Source organism: Papio anubis, chromosome 16, assembly GCF_008728515.1.
Source record: "Papio anubis isolate 15944 chromosome 16, Panubis1.0, whole genome shotgun sequence".
NCBI lineage: Eukaryota > Metazoa > Chordata > Mammalia > Primates > Cercopithecidae > Papio > Papio anubis.
The window spans coordinates 7,529,799-7,552,323 of NC_044991.1; the positions used below are offsets into that span (position 1 = coordinate 7,529,799).

Consider the following 22,525-nt stretch of genomic DNA (forward strand, 5'->3'; position numbering starts at 1 on the left):
CAGTGGATTTTACGCCACAGACCAGGACAAGGGAGAAGGCAAACCGTCGGGCCAAACCAAGACGGCATTTGTGGTCCCCGGCTGCAGGGAAGGATCTGATTAGGAACACACAGGCCCTGCCCTCCCCACCAACACGGTGCGCCTCCCTGGGGCAAGAGGAAGCCTGTGCAGGTACTGCCAACCCCCAGAGAGGACCAGAGTCTGTTGGAAACCAACATTTTATTGAGCACTCCTGCTCCTTGGAATCTATTCCAGTAGATTCTTTGCCAAGGGCATCACACATCACACAGGGGTGTGGCCAGCACTCCCCCTGCTACCTGCCGTGTGGGCGGGGGCAGGAGTGAATGGCTCTTCCTGGGCACAAGCCACAGTTAACCGGCAACAAGTTCGGAGCCATAGGAATTCATCTCAGAAAAAACGAAAACTGGAATTTAAAAAAACACAAAAAACCTGAGTATAAAACCTCAGCAGTGTTCCAGCACTATCTCAGAGTTTAAATATAAAAAGGCATCATGAGAAAACAGTTAAAAAGACAACAGCAGCAGGCCGCCACCTCCAGGGCAGTGGTCACAGGGGTGGGGCCAGCCCCGCCCTGAGCCGCTGGGGCCTCACTTGAGCAGCAGGTGCAGGCCCCCGCTGAGCAGCGCCAGCAGCAGTGCCAGCAGCAGCAGCAGCGCCAGCAGCACCTGTTCACGGGACACCTGCAGGAGCAAAACAGAGGAGTCAGGCTCGGAGCAGGCCCCAGCAATGAGGCCAGACAGGGGTGACAGCAGAGTTCCAAGGGGAAGCCCAGGGAGGTGGGGACTGGGAAGCAGCTCGAGGGAACCAGAGAAGGAAGGAGTTCAGGAGAGGGGGAAAGTGGCCCTGAGGACATGGCCAAAGAGGCCAGCGGCTGCCAGTCTGTGGGACACAGGCAAAGGGTGGACACAGGTCAGGGCGGTCAGCTGCCCTGGTGGTGGGCAGTGCAGAGTGGCACCAGGCTGCCAGGACGGCTGCTCAGGGAGGCCTCTGCCCTGGCGAGGAGACGAGAATCCTGTCTGCCAGGTGAAGGCTCTCGGGCCAGAGGGAGACCCAGGACCACGCACTGGTTTGTGCACTCATCCAGGAATCCCAAACTCAGAAGCCTATGGGACCAGGCGGATGTGGACAACGATGACACAGCAGATGACAGGGAGTGATGGGGACTGTGGCGCCCTGAGGAGCAGCTCTGACAGCCCCCACTGGCCGCAGAGCAAATCAGGGTCAGGAATCTCTAAGGCTCTTACCCAGGACCTGGGATTCGGGGATCTCCAGAACCTCATTATGTTCTCCCTAAGGGTGGTGAAACCATCCATGAAACTTCTAAGAACATCCCTGATGTCGTCCGTCTGGTCGTAGATGAAAGCCAGACCCAGGCTACAGACAAAGAGGATGGGGGGACAAAGCCATTACTGCAGGAACAGGTAGGGACAGCCTGTACTTAGATGACACCATCACAGCTGTGGGGAGCAGGAGCCTGTGCCCTCCCACCCCACAGCCACCCGGGGCCCTTTCCATGGGCACCTTCACCTGCAGGGGCCTGTTTGTGGTGAAATTCATTCTGATTTCCTGCTTCCTTCCCCAGCCAGCCACCTGCCAGTGGCCCTGTCTTCCGGAGCTGGCCACATAGAAAATAAACCCCCATTCTACAGAGCCCTGGCAAGCCACTGCCCACTCTGTTCCCCCACCGGAGACTAGCCGAGAGGCCCAGCCCTCAGGGTCTAGGATCCGAGGTCACGTAGCACCTCCTTTAAAGACCATGGTGGAAATGTACCATCTGGGCTTCATGAGGATGGCGAGAGAAGGGCCCTGGGCTCTGCTTTGTCTGTTGCCCAGGAATGCCAGGGACAGGTGGCAGGGGGCCAGTGCCAGGAGCTGGGCGCTCCCAGGGAGGTGCGGGAAGCAGCAAAGGGTTTCAGTACAGCCCCAGAGTGTCAGGACACATTCCCCACAGGGCTTCCTCAGGGCCCAGCCCTATGCTGCACTCAGGGCCTTTACCCACCGCCCAGGGCCCTTCCCCAGGTATAGAGGCCTGGGCAGGGCACAGGCCGGTTACCTGTGCATGGCCACCTCAGAGAGCTGGGCCAGGCGCGGGGCCCTGAGGCTCACATCCATCTCGTCCCCGATGCAGGCCAGCCGCAGGGCCAACATGTCACTGCAGGGAGCACACATAGGAGTCGGGGTGTGGCTGTGCTGTGGAAGCCACATGTACCTGGACCCACCCAGCCAATGGAATGTGTGTGGCTGGGAGTGGCCCAGAGGATAAAAGATGGTGTCAGATTCGGGGCAGGCATTGAGCAGGCCTCCCTGCATCCCTCCTCCAGCTCCCACTTGGATTCAGAGATACCCGCGAGGTCCCATCCGTGGGTGGCCCCAGAGGTGCCAGAGACACCAGGGAGCAGCACTGCCTGCGTGGTGAGTCCCAGGCCCTCTTGTGCCCGTGACTGCCCACTAGCGTCAGCAGCAGGTGAGTCTCCTGAGGCAGCCTGCCCGTGCACCCAGGGATGCCTGAACATCCAGAACTCGGTCTCTGAACTTCCCTGAAGAATCCTGGGGCAGGCCCACCTGTGGGCTTTGGTGGAAACGGTGGACAAGGGGAACAGGCAGGTCTGGGGAGTGCTGAGCGCCCTGGATGGCTGAGGCTGGCTTCCCACAGGGGTTGCAGCTTACCTTCCTTCGTGGGAGGTGAGGGGGCTCTAAGACCTGTGTCCTGGTTCCCAATCCTGAAACCAGCCCTGTTGGCACCACCACTCTCAGAATGGGGGGACTAAGAAGCCCCTGGTGGCCCCCCCAACTAAGCCACATCCTTGATCCTACACCCCATCCACATCCACTCCCACACAAAGACTGAGACACTCCCCACCCTCCCAGCTTGCTGGTCTGGACCTCCACCAGGGACCTGTGTGCATTCCATCCCAGTGACTACAGCGGGGGAATTCCCAGGGAGGTGGGACTCCTAGGGGCCCTGAGCTGAGGCCGGGCCAGGGCCCTAGCCCCACCCGCCTGACCTGCTAATGCCCTGGGCCTACGCTCCCTACTTGAAGGGGATGCAGGTGGGAGGTGTACAGGGGTGGGCTGGCAATCAGGGTTGGGGGCTGTGGTCCTAACTCCTGTCACCCTGGGGAACCTCAGGCAAACACTGCCCCAGGATGGAAAACTGTCCATCCATCCTTGTCCATTAATGGACAAGTCCCTCCAGTTCTAAAATCCCAGCCAGCCCAATCCCTGTGTCCAGGACCTTAATGACTAAAAATCCTGAGGCTGACAGCAGAAAAGAATCCTGTGGAACCTGGAGCTGGTCCCTGGCCTGTGGGAAGCGCCACATCAGAGCCAGGATTCCCCAGCAGAAAGCAACAGCTCAGGTCAGACCTGATCATTCTCTTCCAGGCTCAGGGTAGAAACTACTGAGGTCAGCTGCTCCTGGGCCTTCACATCCCTCATCTGTACCAGGGGAAGAATGAAAGTGCCAGTCTTGGCCGGGCGTGGTGGCTCACGCCTGTAATCCCAACACTTTGTGGGGCCAAGGTGAGTGGATTGCCTGAGGTCAGGAGTTCAAGACCAGCCTGGCCAACATGGTGAAATCCCGTCTCTACTAAAAATACCAAATAAAAATTAGCCGGGCGGCCGGGTGTGGTGGCTCACGCCTGTAATCCCAGCACCTTTTGGGAGGCCGAGGCAGGCAGATCACGAGGTCAGGAGATCAAGACCATCTGGCTAACATGATGAAACCCCATCTCTACTGAAAGTACAAAAAATTAGCCGGATGTAGTGGTGGGCACCTGTAGTCCCGGCTACTCAGCAGGCTGAGGCAGGAGAATGGCGTGAACCAGAGAGGTGGAGCTTGTGGCGAGCAGAGATCATGCCACTGTACTCCAGCCTGGGTGACAGAGACTCCGTCTCAAAAAAAAGAAAAGAAGTGTGTGTCCTTCCTGCCGCTGGGAAGGCCGGGTGTGCCTGGACATAGCTGGGAGCAGCTGGCAGAGTGCAAGGGTCAGGTCCTACTGGACCTTGGCCCCTGAAACCCCAGGCAAATCCTTTTGCCTCCAGGGGCCTTGTCAGTCCTAGGAAGATCCCTTCATGCCTCAGTAATTCTTTGAAGCTGGGGCCAGGAACTGTATGGCCTCCTCAGCCTCTTCCATAGGTTCTGCTTTTCTTTCTCTTTTCTTTCTCTTTCTTTTATCCTTCTCTCTTTGTGAGATGGAGTCTCACTCTGTTGCCCAGGCTGGAGTGCGGTGGTGCAATCTCAGGGCTCAGTACAACCTCCGCCTCCTGGGTTCAAGTGACTTTCCTGCCTCAGCCTCCTAAGTAGCTGGGACTATTGGCGCCCGCCCCCCTCCCCGACCCCCATACCCGGGTAATTTTTGTATTTTTAGTAGAGATGGGGTTTCACCATGTTGGCCAGGCTGGTCTCGAACTCCCAACCTCAGGTGATCCACCCACCTCAGCCTCCCAAAGTGCTGGGATTACAGGCATCAGCCATAGTGCCCAGCCCGGTTCTGGTTTTCTAAAATGAGAGCCGTCAGAGGCAACTGAACCAGAGCAACTCCATCTTGAATAGTGGCTGGGTAACAAAAGGCTGAGACCTACTGGGTTGCATTCCCAGGAGGCTAGGAATTCTAAGTCACAGTCACAGGAGGAGATAGGAAGTCAGCATAAGATACAGGTTACAAAGACCTTGCTGATGAAACAGGATTCAGCAAAGACGCCAGCCAAAGTCCACCAAATCCAAGATGGCCACAAAAGTGACCTCCAGTCATCCTCACTATTCACTGTGCACCAACTCTATTAGCATGCTAGGATTCACTCCCACCAGTGCCACGAGTTTACAAATGCCACGGCAACGTCAGGAAGTTGCCCTCTATGGTCTAAAAGGAGGAGGAATCCTCAGTTCCGGGAACTGCCCACCCCTTACCCGGAAACTCCTGAATAATCCACCCCTTGTTTAGCATATAATCAATAAACAACTATAAGCATATTCAGTCAAGCAGCACATGCACCTGCTCTGCCTATAGAGCAGCTTTTCTTTTTTTGAGATGGAGTCTCACTCTGTTGCCCAGGCTGGAGTACATTGGTGCAGTCTTGGGTCACTGCAACCTCTGCCTCCTGGGTTCAAGATATTCTCCTGCCTCAGCCTCCCGACTAGCTGGGACTACAGACATGTGCCACCAGGCCAAGCTACTTTTTTTTTTTTTTTTGAGATGCAGTCTCGCTCTGCTGCCCAGGCTGGAGGTGCATTGGTACAATCTCGGCTCACTGCAAGCTCCGCCTCCCAGGTTCACGCCATTCTCCTGCCTCAGCCTCCCCAGTAGCTGGGACTACAGGCGCCCGCCACCACGCCCGGCTAATTGTTTGTATTTTTTAGTAGAGACAGGGTTTCACCATGTTAGCCAGGATGGTCTCAATCTCCTGACCTCGTGATCCATCCGACTCGGCCTCCCAAACTGCTGGGATTATAGGTGTGAGCCACCACGCCCAGCCCCAGCTACTTTTTGTATTTTTAGTAGAGATGGGGTTTTGCCATGTTGACCAGGCTGGTCTAGAACTCCTGACCTCAAGTGATTCACCTGCCTCAGCCTCCCAAAGTGCTGGGATTACAGGTGCGAGCCACTGCGTGTGGCCCAAATTCTTTCTTGCTTGAGATCCAAGAACCCTCTTTTGGGATCTGGATCGGGTCCCCTTTCTGGCAACAGAGCCACCTCCTTCAAGAGGCCTTGATATACTCAGCAGGTCGCTAAGGGCCTGGCCTGTCTAGCTCCCTGAGGCCCAAACACTGTGCCATTTTGACAGCCAGTGGCCCCAGGTCCATCTTGGGACTGTGAACATGGTGGCTGTCCAGGGCTCTGTGAGCTGGTGTCAGGGGAGAGGGGACAGCAAAGCGAGGCCACTCCCAGGGCAGAAGCCTCCATGCCCACATCTGGGGAATCTTCCTCTCAGGGGCCCGGCCTGGGAGGCGTCTGCAGTGCTCCCCCAGTCACAGAAGCTCTGCTCATCCGGCCCACCCCTGAAGTCACTATCAGGCATGGGGTGGGGCAGGCCATGGGGACCTACCTGTCCTCCATACACTCCAAAGGATCGAAGTCCTCCATAGGGTCCAGGTCCTCTTCAGGGTCAGTCACACCAAGAACCTCCATGGTTAGGGGTTCCAGGAGCTGCTCATACAGGAGGGTCTCCATCAAGATGTCTCTGGAGATGGGTCTAACTCCAGACATGTCTCCTCTGGGGCAAAAAGACAGCATATGGCTGGACCCCTCAGAACTGAGCGGTCTGGGGGCTCTCTCACAGGGTAACCGCCAGACTGCATAGCCCTACTCACCCGCTCTTTTGATCCGCTAAAGCTGTCAATCTCCCCCAGCCCCAGCTCCTGCAGGCATGAATCCCGCTACATGCTGTGTGCCTCTGGGCAAATCGCCCAGCATCTCTGTTCTTGGAAGGGAGGGACTTGAAGATGATTCATAAGGGCCCTTTCTTTCTTTCTTTGTTTTTGGATACTGAGCCTTGCTCTGTCCCCCAGGCTGCAGCGCAGTAACACAATCTTGGCTCACTGCAACCTCTGGCTCCTGGGTTCAAGCGATTCTCCTGCCTTAGCCTCCTGAGTAGCTGGGACTATAGGCATGCACCACTACGCCTGGGTAATTATTTTGTGTTTTTAGTAAAGACGGGGGTTTCACCATGTTGGCCAGGCTGGTCTTGAACCCCTGACCTCAAAGTGATGCAACCCACCTCGGCCTCCCAAAGTGCTGGGATTACAGACGTGAACCAACCGTGCCCAGCCTTTTTCTTCTTTGTGAAACAACATCAGAGTATAAATAAATATTAGAAGTTCTCTGACACCAGACCTCAAGAAAACCCAGGCACCTGCTGTCAGCACAGGGGACAGAGGCGAGGCTGCACAGGCAAGGCAATTCCTCTGCACCACTTAACAGAAGGCCACACCTGTTCTTTGGTGTCTGCTATTTCTCTTGAGAAGACAGGCAGAGAAGCAGCCTGAGAAAAACGTATCACAATCCCCATTCCCAGTGAGACCATCGCTAATTCTTCTAGTGTTTTTCCTAAACACATGTGCGCATCACACATCCTTCTTCACAAATGGGATCACCCCATACACAGTGTTTTACAGTCTTCTTTACTGGCAAACGCTATTTACCTCTCCAATATCCATTCCACCTGGCTCCTTGCTGATAGAACCCCAGTTTTCTTCGGGGTGATCCTGCATCGTCATTCATCTAAGCCAACCGCGGCCCTCCTCTCCCTCAGCTTCCCAGCATCCCTTGCAGCTGGTGGCCACTGTGTAACCCAGTTCTGGTCAATGAGGGCTTAGAGGCTGGAGGCAGGAGTTGGATGCCAGGGAGCTGACACAGCCAGGGCAGCCCCTTCAAAGATGGAGCTGCAGCGGCTGGCCAGCAAGAGCAGAGTGGGGAGGCAGAGCGCCCAGGCCTCAGGGTGTTGCTGAGCTGCCTCCTCCAACTGTTTGTAAGAAAAATGAACCCAAATGTGTCCTCATCGCCATTCATTTGAGTTTCTCGTTCTTTGCCACCAAAGGCCTTCCTAACTGTGATCACTGCGAATTCCCACGTCAATAAATGTTTCATCCTGATGGCAGAGAAGGGTTCTGCGACCCGATTCACTATCATGTACCCCACATTTATCCCACAGTGTACCAAACAGTCTTCGATCTAGACGATGATAATGACGATGACTGTGGCATGGGAATCTAATGGCCTAGTTCAAAGCCCAGCTCTGGCAGTTAGCACCAGTGTGTCAGTTTCTTCATCTGTGAAATGGGTTTCATGGTCTGAGAGCCCTGCCCTGGGCTATTGGGAAGACGAAATAAGGAACTCCTTCATGTACTTTGAACAGGGCCTGGCACGCTGGGAGGAAGCTGGCACTAACCATTACCTTTATGCTTCAACTCATTATTTTCTTACCATAATACCCTGGGTGTTCTTAATTTTCAATTCCCCATGCCTGCTGATAGAACACTCTGCCCTCCCACTATCTCACTGAACTGTTTGTTCACACAGGACACTGAGGCTTAGAGAAGTTCATGACTGAGCCAAGAAGGGACAGAGCTCCAAGTCTCGCTGCCCCCCACGCGAGGGAGAACTGACAGCAGGCAGGACCCACAGGGCCGCCCTCCCACAGGCCTAGGCACAAGTATGTGATCACAACTTGCTTTCAGTATTCAAGGGAGATGGATGGGCTGGGTGCGGTGGCTCACGCCTGTAATCCCAGCACTTTGAGAGGCTGAGGTGGGTGGGTCACCTGAGGTCAGGAGTTTGAGACCAGCCTGGCCAACATGGTAAAACCCCGCCTCTAATAAAAATACAAAATGAGGCCGGGCGCGGTGGCTCAAGCCTGTAATCCCAGCACTTTGGGAGGCCGAGACGGGCGGATCACGAGGTCAGGAGATCGAGACCATCCTGGCTGACACAGTGAAACCCCGTCTCTACTAAAAAAATACAAAAAACTAGCCGGGCGAGGTGGCGGGCGCCTGTAGTCCCAGCTACTCGGGAGGCTGAGGCAGGAGAATGGCGTGAACCTGGGAGGCGGAGCTTGCAGTGAGCTGAGATCCGGCCACTGCACTCCAGCCTGGGCGACAGAGCGAGACTCCGTCTCAAAAAAAAAAAAAAAAAAAAATACAAAATGAGCCAGGTGTGGTGGCGCATGCCTGGAATCCCAACTTGAATCTGGGAGGCAGAGCTAGATTCTGACTCAAGAAGACAAAATAAAATTTCACAGATGGGATGTTTTACATTGTATAGACTGCCAGCACTGTGCGTGTTAAGGTGGCATTAAAAGAACTGTGTCCAGAACTTCCGGCTGCCTTGGGTGTCTATGCAAATGGCATTTCCCTAGGAAAGCAGCTCCAGCCCTTGTTTGCTTTTCCCCCCTTTCCCTACCCCTCGAAAAGGCAGTCTCCTGCTCTGTGCTCCCGTGGAGACCCCGGTACCTCCACGCCCCGCAAAGTGAGAACGACAGTGGAACCTCAGCTCACTGTGAGCTGCGCTGTGAGCTGCACGGAGCCTTGCCTTGAGCCACTGTCCCAACAGCCCCCTTACCCAGCAGGCATTCCCAGAATCCTCAGGCACCAGATAGGAAGAAGGCCCCAGCCACCAGAGTGGGCTACGCTGTCCAGGGTCTACAGCAGAGAGCAGGCCGGGCCTACCTGAGGAGTCAGTCACCCACGCTCTGCCTTCAAGACCCTTTCAAGCTCCCCACCCCGCCAACCTCCCCATCTGAGTAGACCCAGGACCACGTCTCACCTTAGATTAATACCCTAACCCAATCCTTCCTGCCCCAGCCTTGGTTTCCCCATCTACTGTGTTTTTGTTGGTGGTAGTGGTTTTTTTTGTTTGTTTGTTTTTTGAGACAGTCTCACTCTGTTGTCCAGGCTGGAGTGCAACGGTGCTATCTCAGCTCAGCTGCAACCTCCACCTCCCAGGTTCAAGTGATTCTCTGCCTCAGACTCCCAAGTACCTGGGACTACAGGCGCGCGCCACCACGCCCCGCTAATTTTTCTATTTTTAGTACAGACGGGGTTTCGACGTGTTGGCCAGGCTGGTCTCAACTCCTGACCTCAAGTGATCCGCCCACCTCAGCCTCCCAAAGTACTGGGATTACAGCACTTTGGATTAACTCATTAAATACCCATTACCCTCTACCACATCAAAGAAGTGACCTAATCTGAGCCTTTAACCTCCGGCCTCTAGGCCCAGGCCCCGAGATTGGCTTGATGTGAATGGCGAAGATCCCATCACCAACCGGGCCAAGGCTGGCCTTGGGGCCCAGATCTGCATGGGAAAACTCGGTGTTGAGCCAGGGAGTGGAGGGTGGGGGGCCTGCCCAGGAGGGTCCTTACAGCTGTGGTCTCTCCTGGCCACCCCACCAGCCCAAGGGAGGCCCAGTCCTGGTCAGCTCTTACCTGGCACCTGCGCTGAATGCCTTACTGGTCTCCAGCCTTCAGTGGAGCGCTCTCCAACCTAATCTCAAGATGGCAGCCTCAACCCTGACCCTGTCACTGCTCTGTTTGGCTCCCTAGACCTGGCCTGGTCGGTGCAGCTCACGCCTATAATCCCAGCACTTTGAGAGGTGGAGGCAGGTGGATCACCTGAGCTTAGGAGTTTGAGACTAGCCTGCCTAACGTGGTGAAACGCCATCTCCACTAAAAATACAAAAATTAGCCGGGTGTGGTGGTGCTCACCTGTAATCCCAGCTACTCGGGAGGCTGAGGCAGGAGAATCACTTGAATCTGGAAGGTGAAAGTTGCAGTGAGCCGAGATCGTGACATTGCACTCCAGCCTGGGCAACAGAGCGAGACTTGTCTCAAAAAAAAAAAAAAAAAACTGGGGGGGTTGTGCCACATCCACTAACAGGCCCTCCCCCTGTGGCCCTGCCACCCCAATCTTGGTTCCCGCCCTAACCACACTCAAGATAAGTACGCTTTCCACGGATGGTGCCTGGTCCTGCCATGCCTCCAAGTCTTCAAATGTGCAGAGCTCACCAGCCAACCTCAGACTGGCCCATGCCTATGCCTATTGGCCCTTTTATAAAAATTAAATTTTATTATTATTTTTTTCACATATAGGGTCTCACTCTTTTGCCCAGGCTGGAGTGCGGTGGCCTGATCATGGCTCACCAAAGCCTCCAACTCCTGGGCTCAGGCAATCCTCCCACCTCAGCCTCCAGGGTAACTGGACAGGTATGTACCGTGCACATGGCTAATTTTTATATAATTGTTGTAGAGATAGGGTCTTGCTTTGTTGCCCAGGCTTGTCTCGGAACTCCTGGCTTCAACTCCCACCTGGGCCTGCCAAAGTACGGAGATTATGAGTATGAGCCTGGCCGATTCAGGCATCACCTTATTGGACCCTCAGAGTCTGCGTGTCTCTGCTCCCCTCTGGCTCCAGCTGACCACACTAGCTGCTGCTCAGTTTCGTACCTGTGGCGGGCTGGAGTGTGGGCTCTGCAACTGGGCTGTTGGGTGTCCCTGGGCAAGTTAGCTGACCTCTGTTTCCTTAATTATAAAATAAAGATGGCTCTGCCTGTAGTCCCAGCACTTTGGGAGGCCAAGGCGGGCAGATCATGAGGTTAGGAGTTCAAGACCAGTCTGGTCAACATTGTGAAACCCCGTCTCTACTAAAACTACAAAAATTAGCTGGGAATGGTGGCGGGCACCTGTAATCCCAGCTACTCGGGAGGCTGAGACAGGAGAACTGCTTGAACCCGGGAGGCGGAAGTTGCAGTGAGCTAAGATTGCGTCACTGCACTCCAGGCTGGGCAACAGGGCAAGACTCCATCTCAGGGGGAAAAAAAAAAAAATTAGAATGGAGATACTAGTAACACCTATTGCACAGGACTATTGTGGGGATGAAATGATCTGGCACAGAGTAAACCCCTAAGAGGGGAGCTGCTGCTCTTACCAGTTTCTGGTTCTCAGCCCAAGGCCTGGCATAGAGCAGACATACGTTTGTTGACTGAAGACATGGAGGCAATCTGTTCCCAGAGGCCCCCTGTGAGGTCACTGCAGCTGCAGATCCAGGAAACTGGACTGGTTTTTATTATCTTTTTTTTCCAGCAAACTTGCAAATGAGTAGTTGAAACCCTTCTTTGGTGAAGGAAGACACACCTAGCCGTGTGTCCCCACCCAGGCTACAGCCCACACTTTGCCTCCTACACATTCACAGTGGAAACACCAGGCGCCAGTCAGAAGCCCTGTTTTACCCTAAGAGGTTAGGATGCAAATCTCGTGTGCAGAAGAGCGCGCCACACCCACGGCCTTGAGGGTACCTGCAGGGCTCAGAGTGGGAGGGAGGGCAGGTTCTGGGCAGAGCAGCCTGCATTTGGTGAACAGCTCTGCACTCCACAGCTTGCCCGTGGCTCATCTGGAAGATGGGGAAACGCCATCTACCTCCCAAGCCCCTCCCAGGTTGCGCAGAAGCACGAGCAAGCAGAGATGTGTCCTGCACAGTCCTCAGCAGGTGTTCAAGGGCTGAGGCTGCAGGAGTGTCAGGGCAGGGGTGGGGGGCAGAGGTGGGTGGGGCTGGACCTGAGGGTGGGGTCGAACTCCCGGTAGGGACCCTCAGACTCTCATGATCTCACCCAGTCCTGTCAAAGCCAGGCAGGTGGGATCTGACACTTCCCGTTTCACAGGCAGGCAAACCAAGAGGGTCAGGGGCCATGCTGGGGTCACAGGGAGGGCCGGCTGAGTGGGCCCGCTAGAAAACCCTGGTCTAGTCTTCCACCTGCAACCCTCCCAGTCACAGCCTGGCCCTGGACCATGAGGGTGGGGACGCAAAGCCCTTAGAGCACACACAACTCCAGTGCAGCCCAGCAGGAAACGCCCTGAGCCTGCAGCCAGGCTGGACCTCAGTTCCACCCCCTGCTCGGCCCCTGCTGTGTGAGGCAGAACAACCAGCTCACCTCTGAGCCTTGCAGAAACAGCGGGGCCTCCAGGGCTGCTGATAGGATGAAAAGATACGCTACTGCCCATTTCCCGCCACCTAGCAGGGGCTCCATAAAAGCTGGTTAACACAATCAATGGCCTTAGAAGGGAGGAAATCAGAGGCCACTCACAGCTCAGGACGCCACAGTGGACTGCACATGTTGCTGCCTTTCTGGAGGGTAGTGTGACAATCAGCATCCACCAGTCACACACGCACATGACCTTTGATTTCTAGGGATGCATCCCACATACACCCCTGCGTGGACCTGGCAGCCCTGAAAAATTGAAGCCAGAGATCTGCAGACACCGCTGTGCTGTCATCACAGCCCTTCAGGAGGCTGAGGCGGGCAGGTCGCACGAGCCCAGTTCAAGACCAGCCTGGCCAATATGGCGAGACCCCCCCTCTAAAAATAAATTGACAATACAAATTTTAAAAATATATGAAATGGGCCAGGCGCCATGGCTCATGCCTATAATCCCAGCACTTTGGGAGGCCAAGGCGGGCAGATCACGAGATCAGGAGTTCAAGACCAGCCTGACTAACATGGTGAAACCCCGTCTCTACCCCGTTTCAAAAAAAATTAGCCAGTTGTGGGGTGCGCGCCTGTAATCCAGCTACTCGGGCAGCTGAGGCAGGAACATTGCTTAAACCTGGGAGGAGGAGTTTGCAGTGAGCCGAGACCGCACCATTACACTCCAACCTGGGCGACAACAGCAAAAAACTCCATCTCAAAAAAAAAAAAAAAAAAAATATATATATATATATATATATATATATATATACATGAAATGGAGCTGTTTGATGTTTTTCTTCAAGGTATATTTTTTCTTTTTTTTTTTTGAGACAGAGTCTTGCTTTGTCACTCAGCCTGGAGTACAGTGGCCAGGTCATGGCTCACAGCAGTCTCCACCTCCCAGGCTCAGGTGATCCTCCCACATCAGTCTCCCAAGTAGCTAGGACTGCAGGCGCATGCCACCACTCCCGGCTAATTTTTTGGGTTTTACATTGCCCAGGCTATATTTCAAGAAACTCAAAGTACACAATGCCCTACATCATGACTCCGTCACCACCTGACTGGGGAAGCCCAGGCTCCAGAGCCCGCTGTTAGGAACCTGCACGTGTCCAAAACTGCTCAGTTTGGAAGGGTGGGTCAATTCGCTTCCCATAAGTGATGGAGAATTAGCTAGGAAAAAAGAGGGAAGGCAGGGAGATTTAGAGAAGGGAGGAGAGGGGAGGAGCACCAAAGGAGAGAGGGAAGAAAGAAAGGAATTTCCTTTTTTTTTTATTTCTTCAAGAGGGAGCCTCGCTCGGTCGCCCAGGCTGGAGTGCAGTGGCGCGATCTCAGCTCACTGCAGCCTCCGTCTCTGACAGTGAAGAGCAGACTATGGATGTGCAGGTGGGTATTCAAAGCGTGGTTTCAACCGATTGTGTGCCATGCTTGCACTACTCTACACTGAAGAATCCTCAACCGAATCAAATCAAAGTTGGGGGACATCTGTACAGTAAAGTTGTAAGAGGCTGGGCACAGTGGTTCACGCCTGTAATCCCAGCACTTTGGGAGGCCAAGGTGGGCAGATCACGAGGTCAGGACATTGACACCATCCTGGCTAACACGGTGAAACCCCGTCTCTACTAAAAAAATACAAAAAAATAGCCGGGCGTGGTAGCATGCATCCGTAGTCCCAGCTACTCGGGAGGCTGAGGCAGGAGAATCGTTTGAACCTGGGAGGCGGGGGCTGCAGTGAGCCGAGATCACCACTGCACTCCAGCCTGGGCAACAGAGTGAGACTCCATCTAAAAAAAAATAAAAAGTCGTAAGGGTGACAGTGTAAGGGAAGCACTCTCTCCTTTCCTGCCAGTAGAGTAAAGGGGATCGGGGCCCTTGACACAGTCATCCCTGAAACGTCAGCACAGCAGGGGTAGGGGGCTTGGGCTCTGGGGCCAGCCTGCACAGCTTCACTCATACATGGGCTACTGTTGGGGAAGCAGCTAGCTTCTCTGCGTCTCAGTTTCCTCCTCAGTAAAATCTACCTCCTGGGGTTGCTGTGAAGATTAAATGAGCTAAATCAGGTACAGTACTCATGAGTGAATGCTCAATAAATATGAGTTGTTATTTTTTGGAGGCTCGCAAAGAGCCCTTTAGCTCAAAGTATCCACTATCACAACCTTGTGACAGTGATAGGAAGGAGTGGCCCTGGGTCTCACTACGGCACCTTCTACAGAAAACAGGCGTAGCCGCTGGGCCCAGGGACAGAAACCAGACATTCCAGTCCATCTCCAAAAAGCAGCACACTTTCCCCACATAGCATGAAAAAAAGACACCTCTACCGCGCTGCAGACATGCATTTAGTTCTAAGAAAAAAAAAATCAGTAGAATGTATCTTGTTTCCTCAAGTTTCAAGAAAAAAAAAAATGAAAGGTCACTTTTTTCTCTTTAAACACTGATGTGTAGCTAGTAACTTGGATAAAAAGGTGCCACCCTACACAATGTGCTCAGTGTGTTCTGATTCCAGGATGGGCTTGGCCGCCTGGGCTGGGCCTGGGAGACCTCCGTCCTTCACAGTGGAAACTGAAGCCGGGTGCCAGGGCCGCATCCGGCTTCAAGATCTAGAATCAGAGCCTTTGAAATTGAAAAGGGGCATCTGAAAGGGCACCCCCACCTGGGGCTTTCGGAGCTCAGGCTCCAGAACAAAGGGGTCACCTGGCTAGTGACAAGATGGGAGTCACCCTGAGCTGCAGCCCCCCCAAGATCCTCCTGTGGGAGGCCCAATATGGAGAATTATCATTTTGGGACAGGGTCTCTCTGTCACCTAGGCTGGAGTGCGGTGGCATGAACATGGCTCACTGCAGTCTCCACCTCCCTGGGCTCAGGTGATCCTTCCACCTCAACTGCCCAAGTACCTGGGATTACAGGCATGTGCCACCACACCCGGCTAATTTTGTATTTTTAGTAAAGACGGGGTTTCATCGTGTTGCTCAGGCTGGTCTCAAACTCCCAACCTCAGGTGATCCACCCACCTCAGCCTCCCAAAGTGCTGGGATTAGAGGCGTGAGCCACTTCACCTAGCAGACCTAGCTTGTATCCATTACTTTGAACTTGACAATGAGTCTGTAATTACTTACATAATTAAACATACTATCCCTTACCCCAACCCCCACTGAGGGGGGCTATGTGATCCTGGTCACAGCACCTCTCTGATGCGCTCGCAGGGACAACCACAGGAGTGACACTGAGGCCTACATGAGACTTCAAACCCTGAAACCCTTGGCTGGGCGCGGTGGCTCACGCCTGTAATCCCAGCACTTTGGGAGGCCGAGGTGGGCGGATCACTTCAGGTCAGGAGTTCAAGACCAGCCTGGCTAACATGGTGAAACCCCATCTCTACTAAAAATACAAAAAATTAGCCGGGCGTGGTGGCAAGCGCCTGTAATCCTAGTTACTCTGGAGGCTGAGGTGGGAGAATCGCTGGAACCGGGGAGGTGGAGGTTGTAGTGAGCTGAGATGGCACCACTGTACTCCAGCCTGGGAAACAGAGTGAGACTCCACCTCAAAAACAAAAACAAAACAAAACCCTGAAACCCTTCGGAAACAAGGCATCACCCAGAGGCAGGACACAGGGGCTACTTTCAGATCATGCTTCCCCCACCCAGTGGCCCCTCAGGGCCCCGCACAGGGATGCAGATGTGCCGAGTGACAAACAGGCCTGTTTCCGTTTTGCCTGGCATATTGTAGAGATGGTCCAGATGTTTGGTTTAATGTCAGTTTCTCTCTTATCAAGAAAGCAAACCCCACTCCCTCCCACGCACACCCCACCCCATCTAGTACAGCCCCAGACAGAGTCAGGGCTCTTGCGGAGCCTGGCTCTGACAAGGGGCACTTGGCTGCTGAACCCCTGGGCCTGGGCCACGTTGGCCATGGGGCTTTGGAAGAATTCCTTAGCCTCTCTGGGCCCCTAATTCTTCATTTCTAAGACTAGAGTTAGGGGAAGCCAGGTGTGATGGCTCACTCCAAAATGCATTTAAGGCCAGGCACGGTGGCTCACACCTGTAATCCCAGCACTTTGGGAAGCCAAGGCAGGTGGATCATCCGAGGTCAGGAGTTCGAGACCAGCCTGGCCAACATGGTGAAACCCCATCTCTACTAAAAATACAAAAATAGCTGGCTGTGGTGGCAGGCGCCTGTAATCCCAGCTACTTGGGAGGCTGAGGCGGAAGAATCACTTGAACCTGGGAGGCAGAGGTTGTAGTGAGCCGAGATTGTGCCATTACACTTCAGCCTGGGTGACAAGAACAAAACTGTCTCAAAAAAAAAAAAAAAATGCATTTAATACATGTAACCTACCCAACCTCACAGCTCAGCCTTTTGGAGGCTCCCAGCACTTTAAGAGGACAAGCTGAGAGGATCACTTGAGCCCAGCAGGTTGAGGCTGCAGTGAGCTGTGATTGCGCCACGGCACTCCAGCCTGGGCGACAGAGTGAGACCCTGTATCAAAAAGTCAGGGGAGAGAGATTTTAATCTATGTCCTTTCCTGTTCGAACACCTATAAAAATAATCCTAACCGTAGAGGAAGTGTAACAGACTAATAATTCTCTTGACTGATTTTGAAATGACCCCAAAAAGGGGAAGCCTGTGCCTTTTTATCACCATGAAGGAAGCAGAGAATGCCAAGCCACCACCTGGGTCTACAATTGTTAAGTTTCAAAAGTTCATATTTAAAACAAGTTCTGGGCTGGGGTGCGGTGGCTCCCTCCTCTAATCCCAGCACTTTGGGAGGCCAAGGCAGATGGATCAACTAAGGTCAGGAGTTCAAGACCCCCCTGGTCAACATGGTGAAACAATGTCTCTACTAAAAATACAAAAGTTAGCCAGGCGTGGTGGCTGGTGGCAGGCACCTGTAGTCCCAGCTACTCAGGAGACTAAGGCAGGAGAATCACTTAAACCTGAGAGGCAGAGCTTGCAGTGAGCCGGGATCGTGCCACTGCACTCCAACCTGGGAGACAGAGCAAGACTCACTCAAAAATAAAAATTAGGCCAGGCACGGTGGCTCACGCCTGTAATCCTAGCACTTTGGGAGGCTGAGGTCAGGAGTTCGCAACCATCTTGGCCAATATGGCGAAACCTCATCTCTACTAAAAATACAAAAATTAGTCAGGCGTGGTGGCGTGTGCCTGTAATCCCAGCTACTAGGGAGGCTGAGGAAGGAGAATCACTTGAACCCAGGAGGTGGAGGTTGCAGTGAGCCGAGATTGCGCCACTGCACTGCAGCCTGCACGACGGGAGCAAGGCACCATCTCAAAAACAATAAAATAAAGAAAACAAGTTCTGAAATGCTGAGGCTGAAGAATATGAAGACTGTTCACCCTGGGCCGGACCCTGAGGCTTGAGAGGCAGGTGCCGCCCCTGGGCTCCGCTTCACGCTGTTTGGGTCTCCCCTATGAACTTGCGCCCCAGCCCTTTTGCACCCCAACTCTTCCTTTACATCCCCCCTCTGCTACCATCATTCCCCAGGCAGGCACAGGGGACTCTCTCATTCCTTGGGGCTCAGGCGCAAGTCACTTCCTCCCCACCCTCCCCCGGACAGAATTAACTGCTCCTCATCTGTGTTGTCCCAGCACCTTGAGTAAACAGACCTGGATTGGGCACTCAGCCCATCAAGGTCTCATTAAATGTTTACCTGTGTGTCTGAGCCAGCCGGCCGGGAACCTGCACGGCCCCAGCACAGAGCAAGGACCCAGTGAAAGCAGGTGAGAGGATGCGGACAGCCAGAGAAAGGCTTGAGAGTTCACTGCAAAATCCTGAGGATGAGGAAAGGGGTTAATCAAGCACTCGGCTCACGACGGCAGGCTGTTCCTGGCTGGGAGACCCTGGACTGGACAGTATCACCTTCTGTTAAAGGACAGGAGGGAGAGCCCCATGGGCAGATGTAGCCCTGAGAAGGAGGTGAAACGCTGCATGCAGGGTATACATGCAGATCACAAGGTCAGAAGTTCGAGACCAACCTGGCCAACACTGTGAAACCCCATCTCTATTAAAAATACAAAAATTAGCCTGCCATGGTGGCACGTGCCTGTAATCCCAGCTACTCAGGAGGCTGAGGCAGGAGGATCACCTGAACCCGGGAGGCAGAGGTTGCAGTGAGCCGAGATCACGCCACTGCACTCCAGCCTGGGCGACAGAGCAAGATGCCATCTTGGGGAGGTGGGAGGGGGTCAAGAATACTTGATCTTAAATATCCAAAACGACCGGGACCCTCACTCAAATAAACAAGTGAGCTTTTCTCTGTTTGCTGCACGGCTTTTCAGTCTGGGTAACTAGGTGCCAAGTTCTCTCCCACCCCCAGAAAAACAGGTTTACTACGCAGGGCCTGGCGAGGCCCAGTGGTGTTTTGTATTGTCACATCCTAATATTGACACTAGGAAAATCAGCTGCCCTTTGTGCCCGCCCCTCTCCTGCCTGCCTCGGGGCCAACAAGGAACTTAGGGGCTGGCCACTGATTTGCTCACATTCTATGTTTCTACCAGGGACCAGCCCCAACCAACCAGTGGCAGGACAAAGGGAGGCTAGGAAGTGATCACATGTGTCCAGTTCAGACACACTGCTGGCTTCCTGGTGACCAGCAACAGTAAGACTGGTGCGGAGACTTCCTCCGTACTGCTCAAACTGTTCTGAGCACAGACGGCAGTCAAAATCTCATGGGATCCACCAAGTCTGCAGCAGGGGAAGCAAAAAGCCATCAATTGTCTACACATTTAATAGGTTCACTGAAAACAGGATGCTTTCCAGGGAGAGGCGAAAATACCACCAGCAGTGGTGTCAGCTTCAAGACTCACTGGCCAATCAAGCCCTTCCTCAATTACCTCCTTCCGTTTATTTGAGACGGGATCAGAAATTGGGAAAACAAAAAAAAAGTACACTGTTCTTAGTAGTCTCTGGTTTCTTTGCAGCTCTGTGGCACAAGATATCTTTTTTTTTTTTCTGAGATGGAGTCTCATGTTAGCTCAGGCTGAGTGCAGTGAGTGGCGCCATCTCTGCTCACTGCAATCTCCACCTCCTGGGTTCAAGCAATCCTCCCGCCTTGGCCTCCCAAAGTGCTGTGATTACAGGCAAGTCAAATGTGTAAGAAACTTGAGCCAGGCGAGGTGGCTCACGCATGTATTCCCAGCCATTGCACTCCAGCCTGGGCAACAAGAGCGAAACTCTGTCTCAAATAAAAAAAAAACTTACAATAACTAACATGTATGCAGCCCCTCTATCTAGCCATAGAGTACCTGAGCTGTAACACATATTGGGGATCTACCATTTGATGCTTTTTTTTTTTCCTTTGACAGAGAGTCTCACTCTGTGGCCCAGGCTGGAGTGCAGTGGTGTGATCTCAGCTCAGTGCAACCTCCGCCTCCCAGGGTCAAGCAGTTCTCCTGCCTCAGCCTCCCAAGTAGCTGGGATTACAGGCACACTCCAACACGCCTGGCTAATTTTTGCATTTTTAAAAGAGACTGATTTTGCCATGTTGGCCAGGCTAGTTTCACAACTCCTGACCTCAGGTGATCCATCTCCCTCAGCCTCCCAAAGTGCTAGGATTACAGATGTGAGCCACCGTGCCCAGCCTAATGCTCCTTTTTTTGAGACAGGGTCTCACTCTGTCTCTCTGGCTAGAGTGCAGTGGCGTGATCAGGGCTCACTGCAGCCTCAACCCCTCCAAGCTCAGGTAGTCCTCTGAACTCAGCCTCCTGGGTAGCTAGGAACAGAGGCACATGCCACCATGCCCAGTTAATTTTTTGCTTTTTTTGGTAGAGACAGGGTTTCACCATGTTACCCAGTCTGGTCTCAATCTACTGAACTCAAGCAATCCTCCTGCCTCAGCCTCCCAAAGTGCTAGGATTACAGGCGCGTGTCAAATGTGTGAGAATCTTAGTCTTAATATCCTTAAGACAAAATGATGATGATGATAATAATAATAATAAAAGGGCCGGGCATGGGGCCACATCTGTAATCCCAGCACTTTGGGAGGCTGAGGCGGGTGGATCGCCTGAGGTCAGGAGGAGTTCGAGACTACCTTGGCCAACATGGTGAAATCCCGTCTCTACTAAAAATACAAAAAAATTTAGCTGGGTGTCGTGGTGGGCGTCTGTAATCCCAGCTACTAGGGAGGCTAAGGCAGGAGAATGGCTTGAACCCAGGAAGTGGAGGTTGCAGTGAGCCGAGATCACGCCCCTGCACTCCAGCCTGGGCAACAAAAGCAAAGCTCTTGTTTCAAAAAAACAAAACAAAACAAAACAAAAAAACACCCAGACTGTGCCATTCCTGAGAACTTATTCCAAAGACATCCCCAAATTAAGTAGAAATCAGGGTAAGTCTTAACTACACGGAGGCTACTAACTTGAGTCGGGCTTTCTTCACCTGGGCAGAAACCTCAGAAATCCATTTTGCAGAATGAACAGAAGGAACTGAGGTTCAGAGAGATGGAATAGCCCTTCGGAGGCCACAGGGCTGGAGAGTGGAAAGAGGTTTTGGCTTGGGTTCCATAAAGGGCCCTTGGCTTCCAGCTAGACAACCCTGGCATTTCTGTGCCTCCTGGGACTGAAATCTCCTGTTTCTCTACCTGGAAAACGAGGCCTCCTGCTCCCAAGGACAGGCAGATGTTAAGAACTTCCAGGCGCTAGTGCCCACCAGACTCTGCCCCTCCTAATGTGGGGACATGAGGCAGACACCAACCTCCCTGGGAAGCTCGGGCTCCCAGGCCACAGTAAACACTGCGTTAAAACAGCAACAAAAATGTTACAGTAGTAAGAGCAACAACAGCATCAACAACCACGTCCTACCCCACGAGTGGCTCATTCTGGCAAAACTGACAATGAAGGGGCTTGAAAGCGATCGCATTTAGGAGGCCAGAGCCCAGACGACGACCAGCTCCGAACCCCACAAGCCTTGTCGTGACCGCGCCCCGCAGGCGGGGGGACCCCTTTCGGGTCACCCGCAGGGGCGCACCCCCAATTTACCTAACAAGGTCGCACGCCCCAGCCGGGCTCTAGTCCCCGCGACCAGTCCGGGGCGCACCTGTGCAGGGCGCATGGGCAGGTGTGGGCGGGAGGCTGCGCGCCGCTCCGGGTGCACGTTCCTGTTCCGGACTTTCTGGGCGTCCCGTTACGAAGCATTTCCTCGGCCCTTAGGTGCACAGCGCCTCCGGGAGCCGGTCCCAGCAGCACCGGGCACGACGCCATCTTCCCTCTTTTAAGGGCACCGGGGCTGTGCGGCAGCGGCCGTGGGCTGGCGGTGCCGCGCTGCGCTCTGGCCGGGTCCGCACGACCCCAGAGGTCGGAGTCCGGTGCCCGGAAGCCGCACTCGAGGACGGTGCGAGGGAGATGGAGCGTCCGGCCGTAGCGGCGAGACGCAGAGGAACCACCCCATTGCACAGGCGCGGAAACTGAGGCCCGCAGGGGCCGCGCCTGGCACGATCGGCCGTCGGGGACCTGGAGCCCCGGGCAGAAAGGGGATGTTTCGGAGCCGGAGTCCCGAGACGTCGCCCCACAAGGGACTCGCCAGCGACTTGCTGGGGCGGAAAAACCTGGGCACGGGTCCCCACACTTCCAGCCGCTCGGCACCCGGGCCGCGGCCTGGGCGCTAACCGCCGGGCTCGAGCTGGGTGGAGCGGCGGGCGGCAGCAGGGTCAGGGGCACTCACCTGGCGGCGGCGATGCTGGCAGCGTCTGTGAGCCACGGGAGAAGCTTCGTGTCTACTGCCCGGCTGCCGGCGCGGGACCTAATAGGTCCGGGCGCCCCGCCCCTCCCGCCCCGCCCGGGTCCCGCCCCGCCCCGGGAGCGGCCTCTCGCACCCCGAGCGCGGAATCCCGGACTGGGGTCTGAATGGCATTGGCAACAGAACCGCTACAAGTGCAGCCGGTTGGCTTGTTTACAGCCTCTCTGCCCCCTGCGGTTCTGCAAGCTTGTTTTGTCCCGTGCGTCGCTGTTTCCCCTGCGCCCAGCACGGGCGTGCAGTCGAGATCGATCCATTGACAGAATCTGGGTGTATAATCCAAGCCCTTTACACGGATGGCCTCCCTTCGAGC

The 22,525-nt window shown here is 54.3% G+C and overlaps 1 protein-coding gene across 7 annotated transcripts; it reads right to left on the minus strand.

Annotated features, from left to right (window-relative positions):
- Positions 1 to 204: 204 nt before the first annotated feature.
- On the minus strand, positions 205 to 22,244 carry BIK (BCL2 interacting killer). Of its 7 annotated transcripts, none has more exons than XM_003905659.4 (5): positions 22,141 to 22,188; positions 6,067 to 6,234; positions 2,075 to 2,173; positions 1,266 to 1,395; positions 205 to 701 (listed from the first exon to the last, which is right to left on the minus strand). In XM_003905659.4, exons 2-5 carry the CDS (start codon positions 6,225 to 6,227, stop codon positions 609 to 611), a joined length of 483 nt encoding a protein of 160 aa, XP_003905708.1. In that variant the 5' UTR covers positions 6,228 to 6,234; positions 22,141 to 22,188; the 3' UTR covers positions 205 to 608. The 7 variants fall into 7 exon arrangements, with proteins under 7 accessions (XP_003905708.1, XP_021777341.1, XP_031512085.1 ...); XM_031656225.1 differs by lacking the exon at positions 205 to 701 and adding an exon at positions 18,137 to 18,257 and having other exon boundaries at positions 716 to 1,395; positions 22,141 to 22,183; XM_021921649.2 differs by lacking the exon at positions 22,141 to 22,188 and having other exon boundaries at positions 6,067 to 6,574.
- Between the last annotated feature and the right edge of the window lie 281 nt (positions 22,245 to 22,525).

Bases quoted from the DNA above. Each gene is read 5' to 3' on its own strand.
- BIK (XM_021921643.2), bottom strand. From the start codon at position 6,254: ATGCTGTCTTTTTGCCCCAGAGGAGACATGTCTGGAGTTAGACCCATC. The intron at 2,174-6,066 runs GTAGGTCCCCAT...TGCTCCCTGCAG, and splicing joins TTGGAGTGTATGGAGGACAG to TGACATGTTGGCCCTGCGGC. The intron at 1,396-2,074 runs GTAACCGGCCTG...CTTTGTCTGTAG, and splicing joins TCTGAGGTGGCCATGCACAG to CCTGGGTCTGGCTTTCATCT.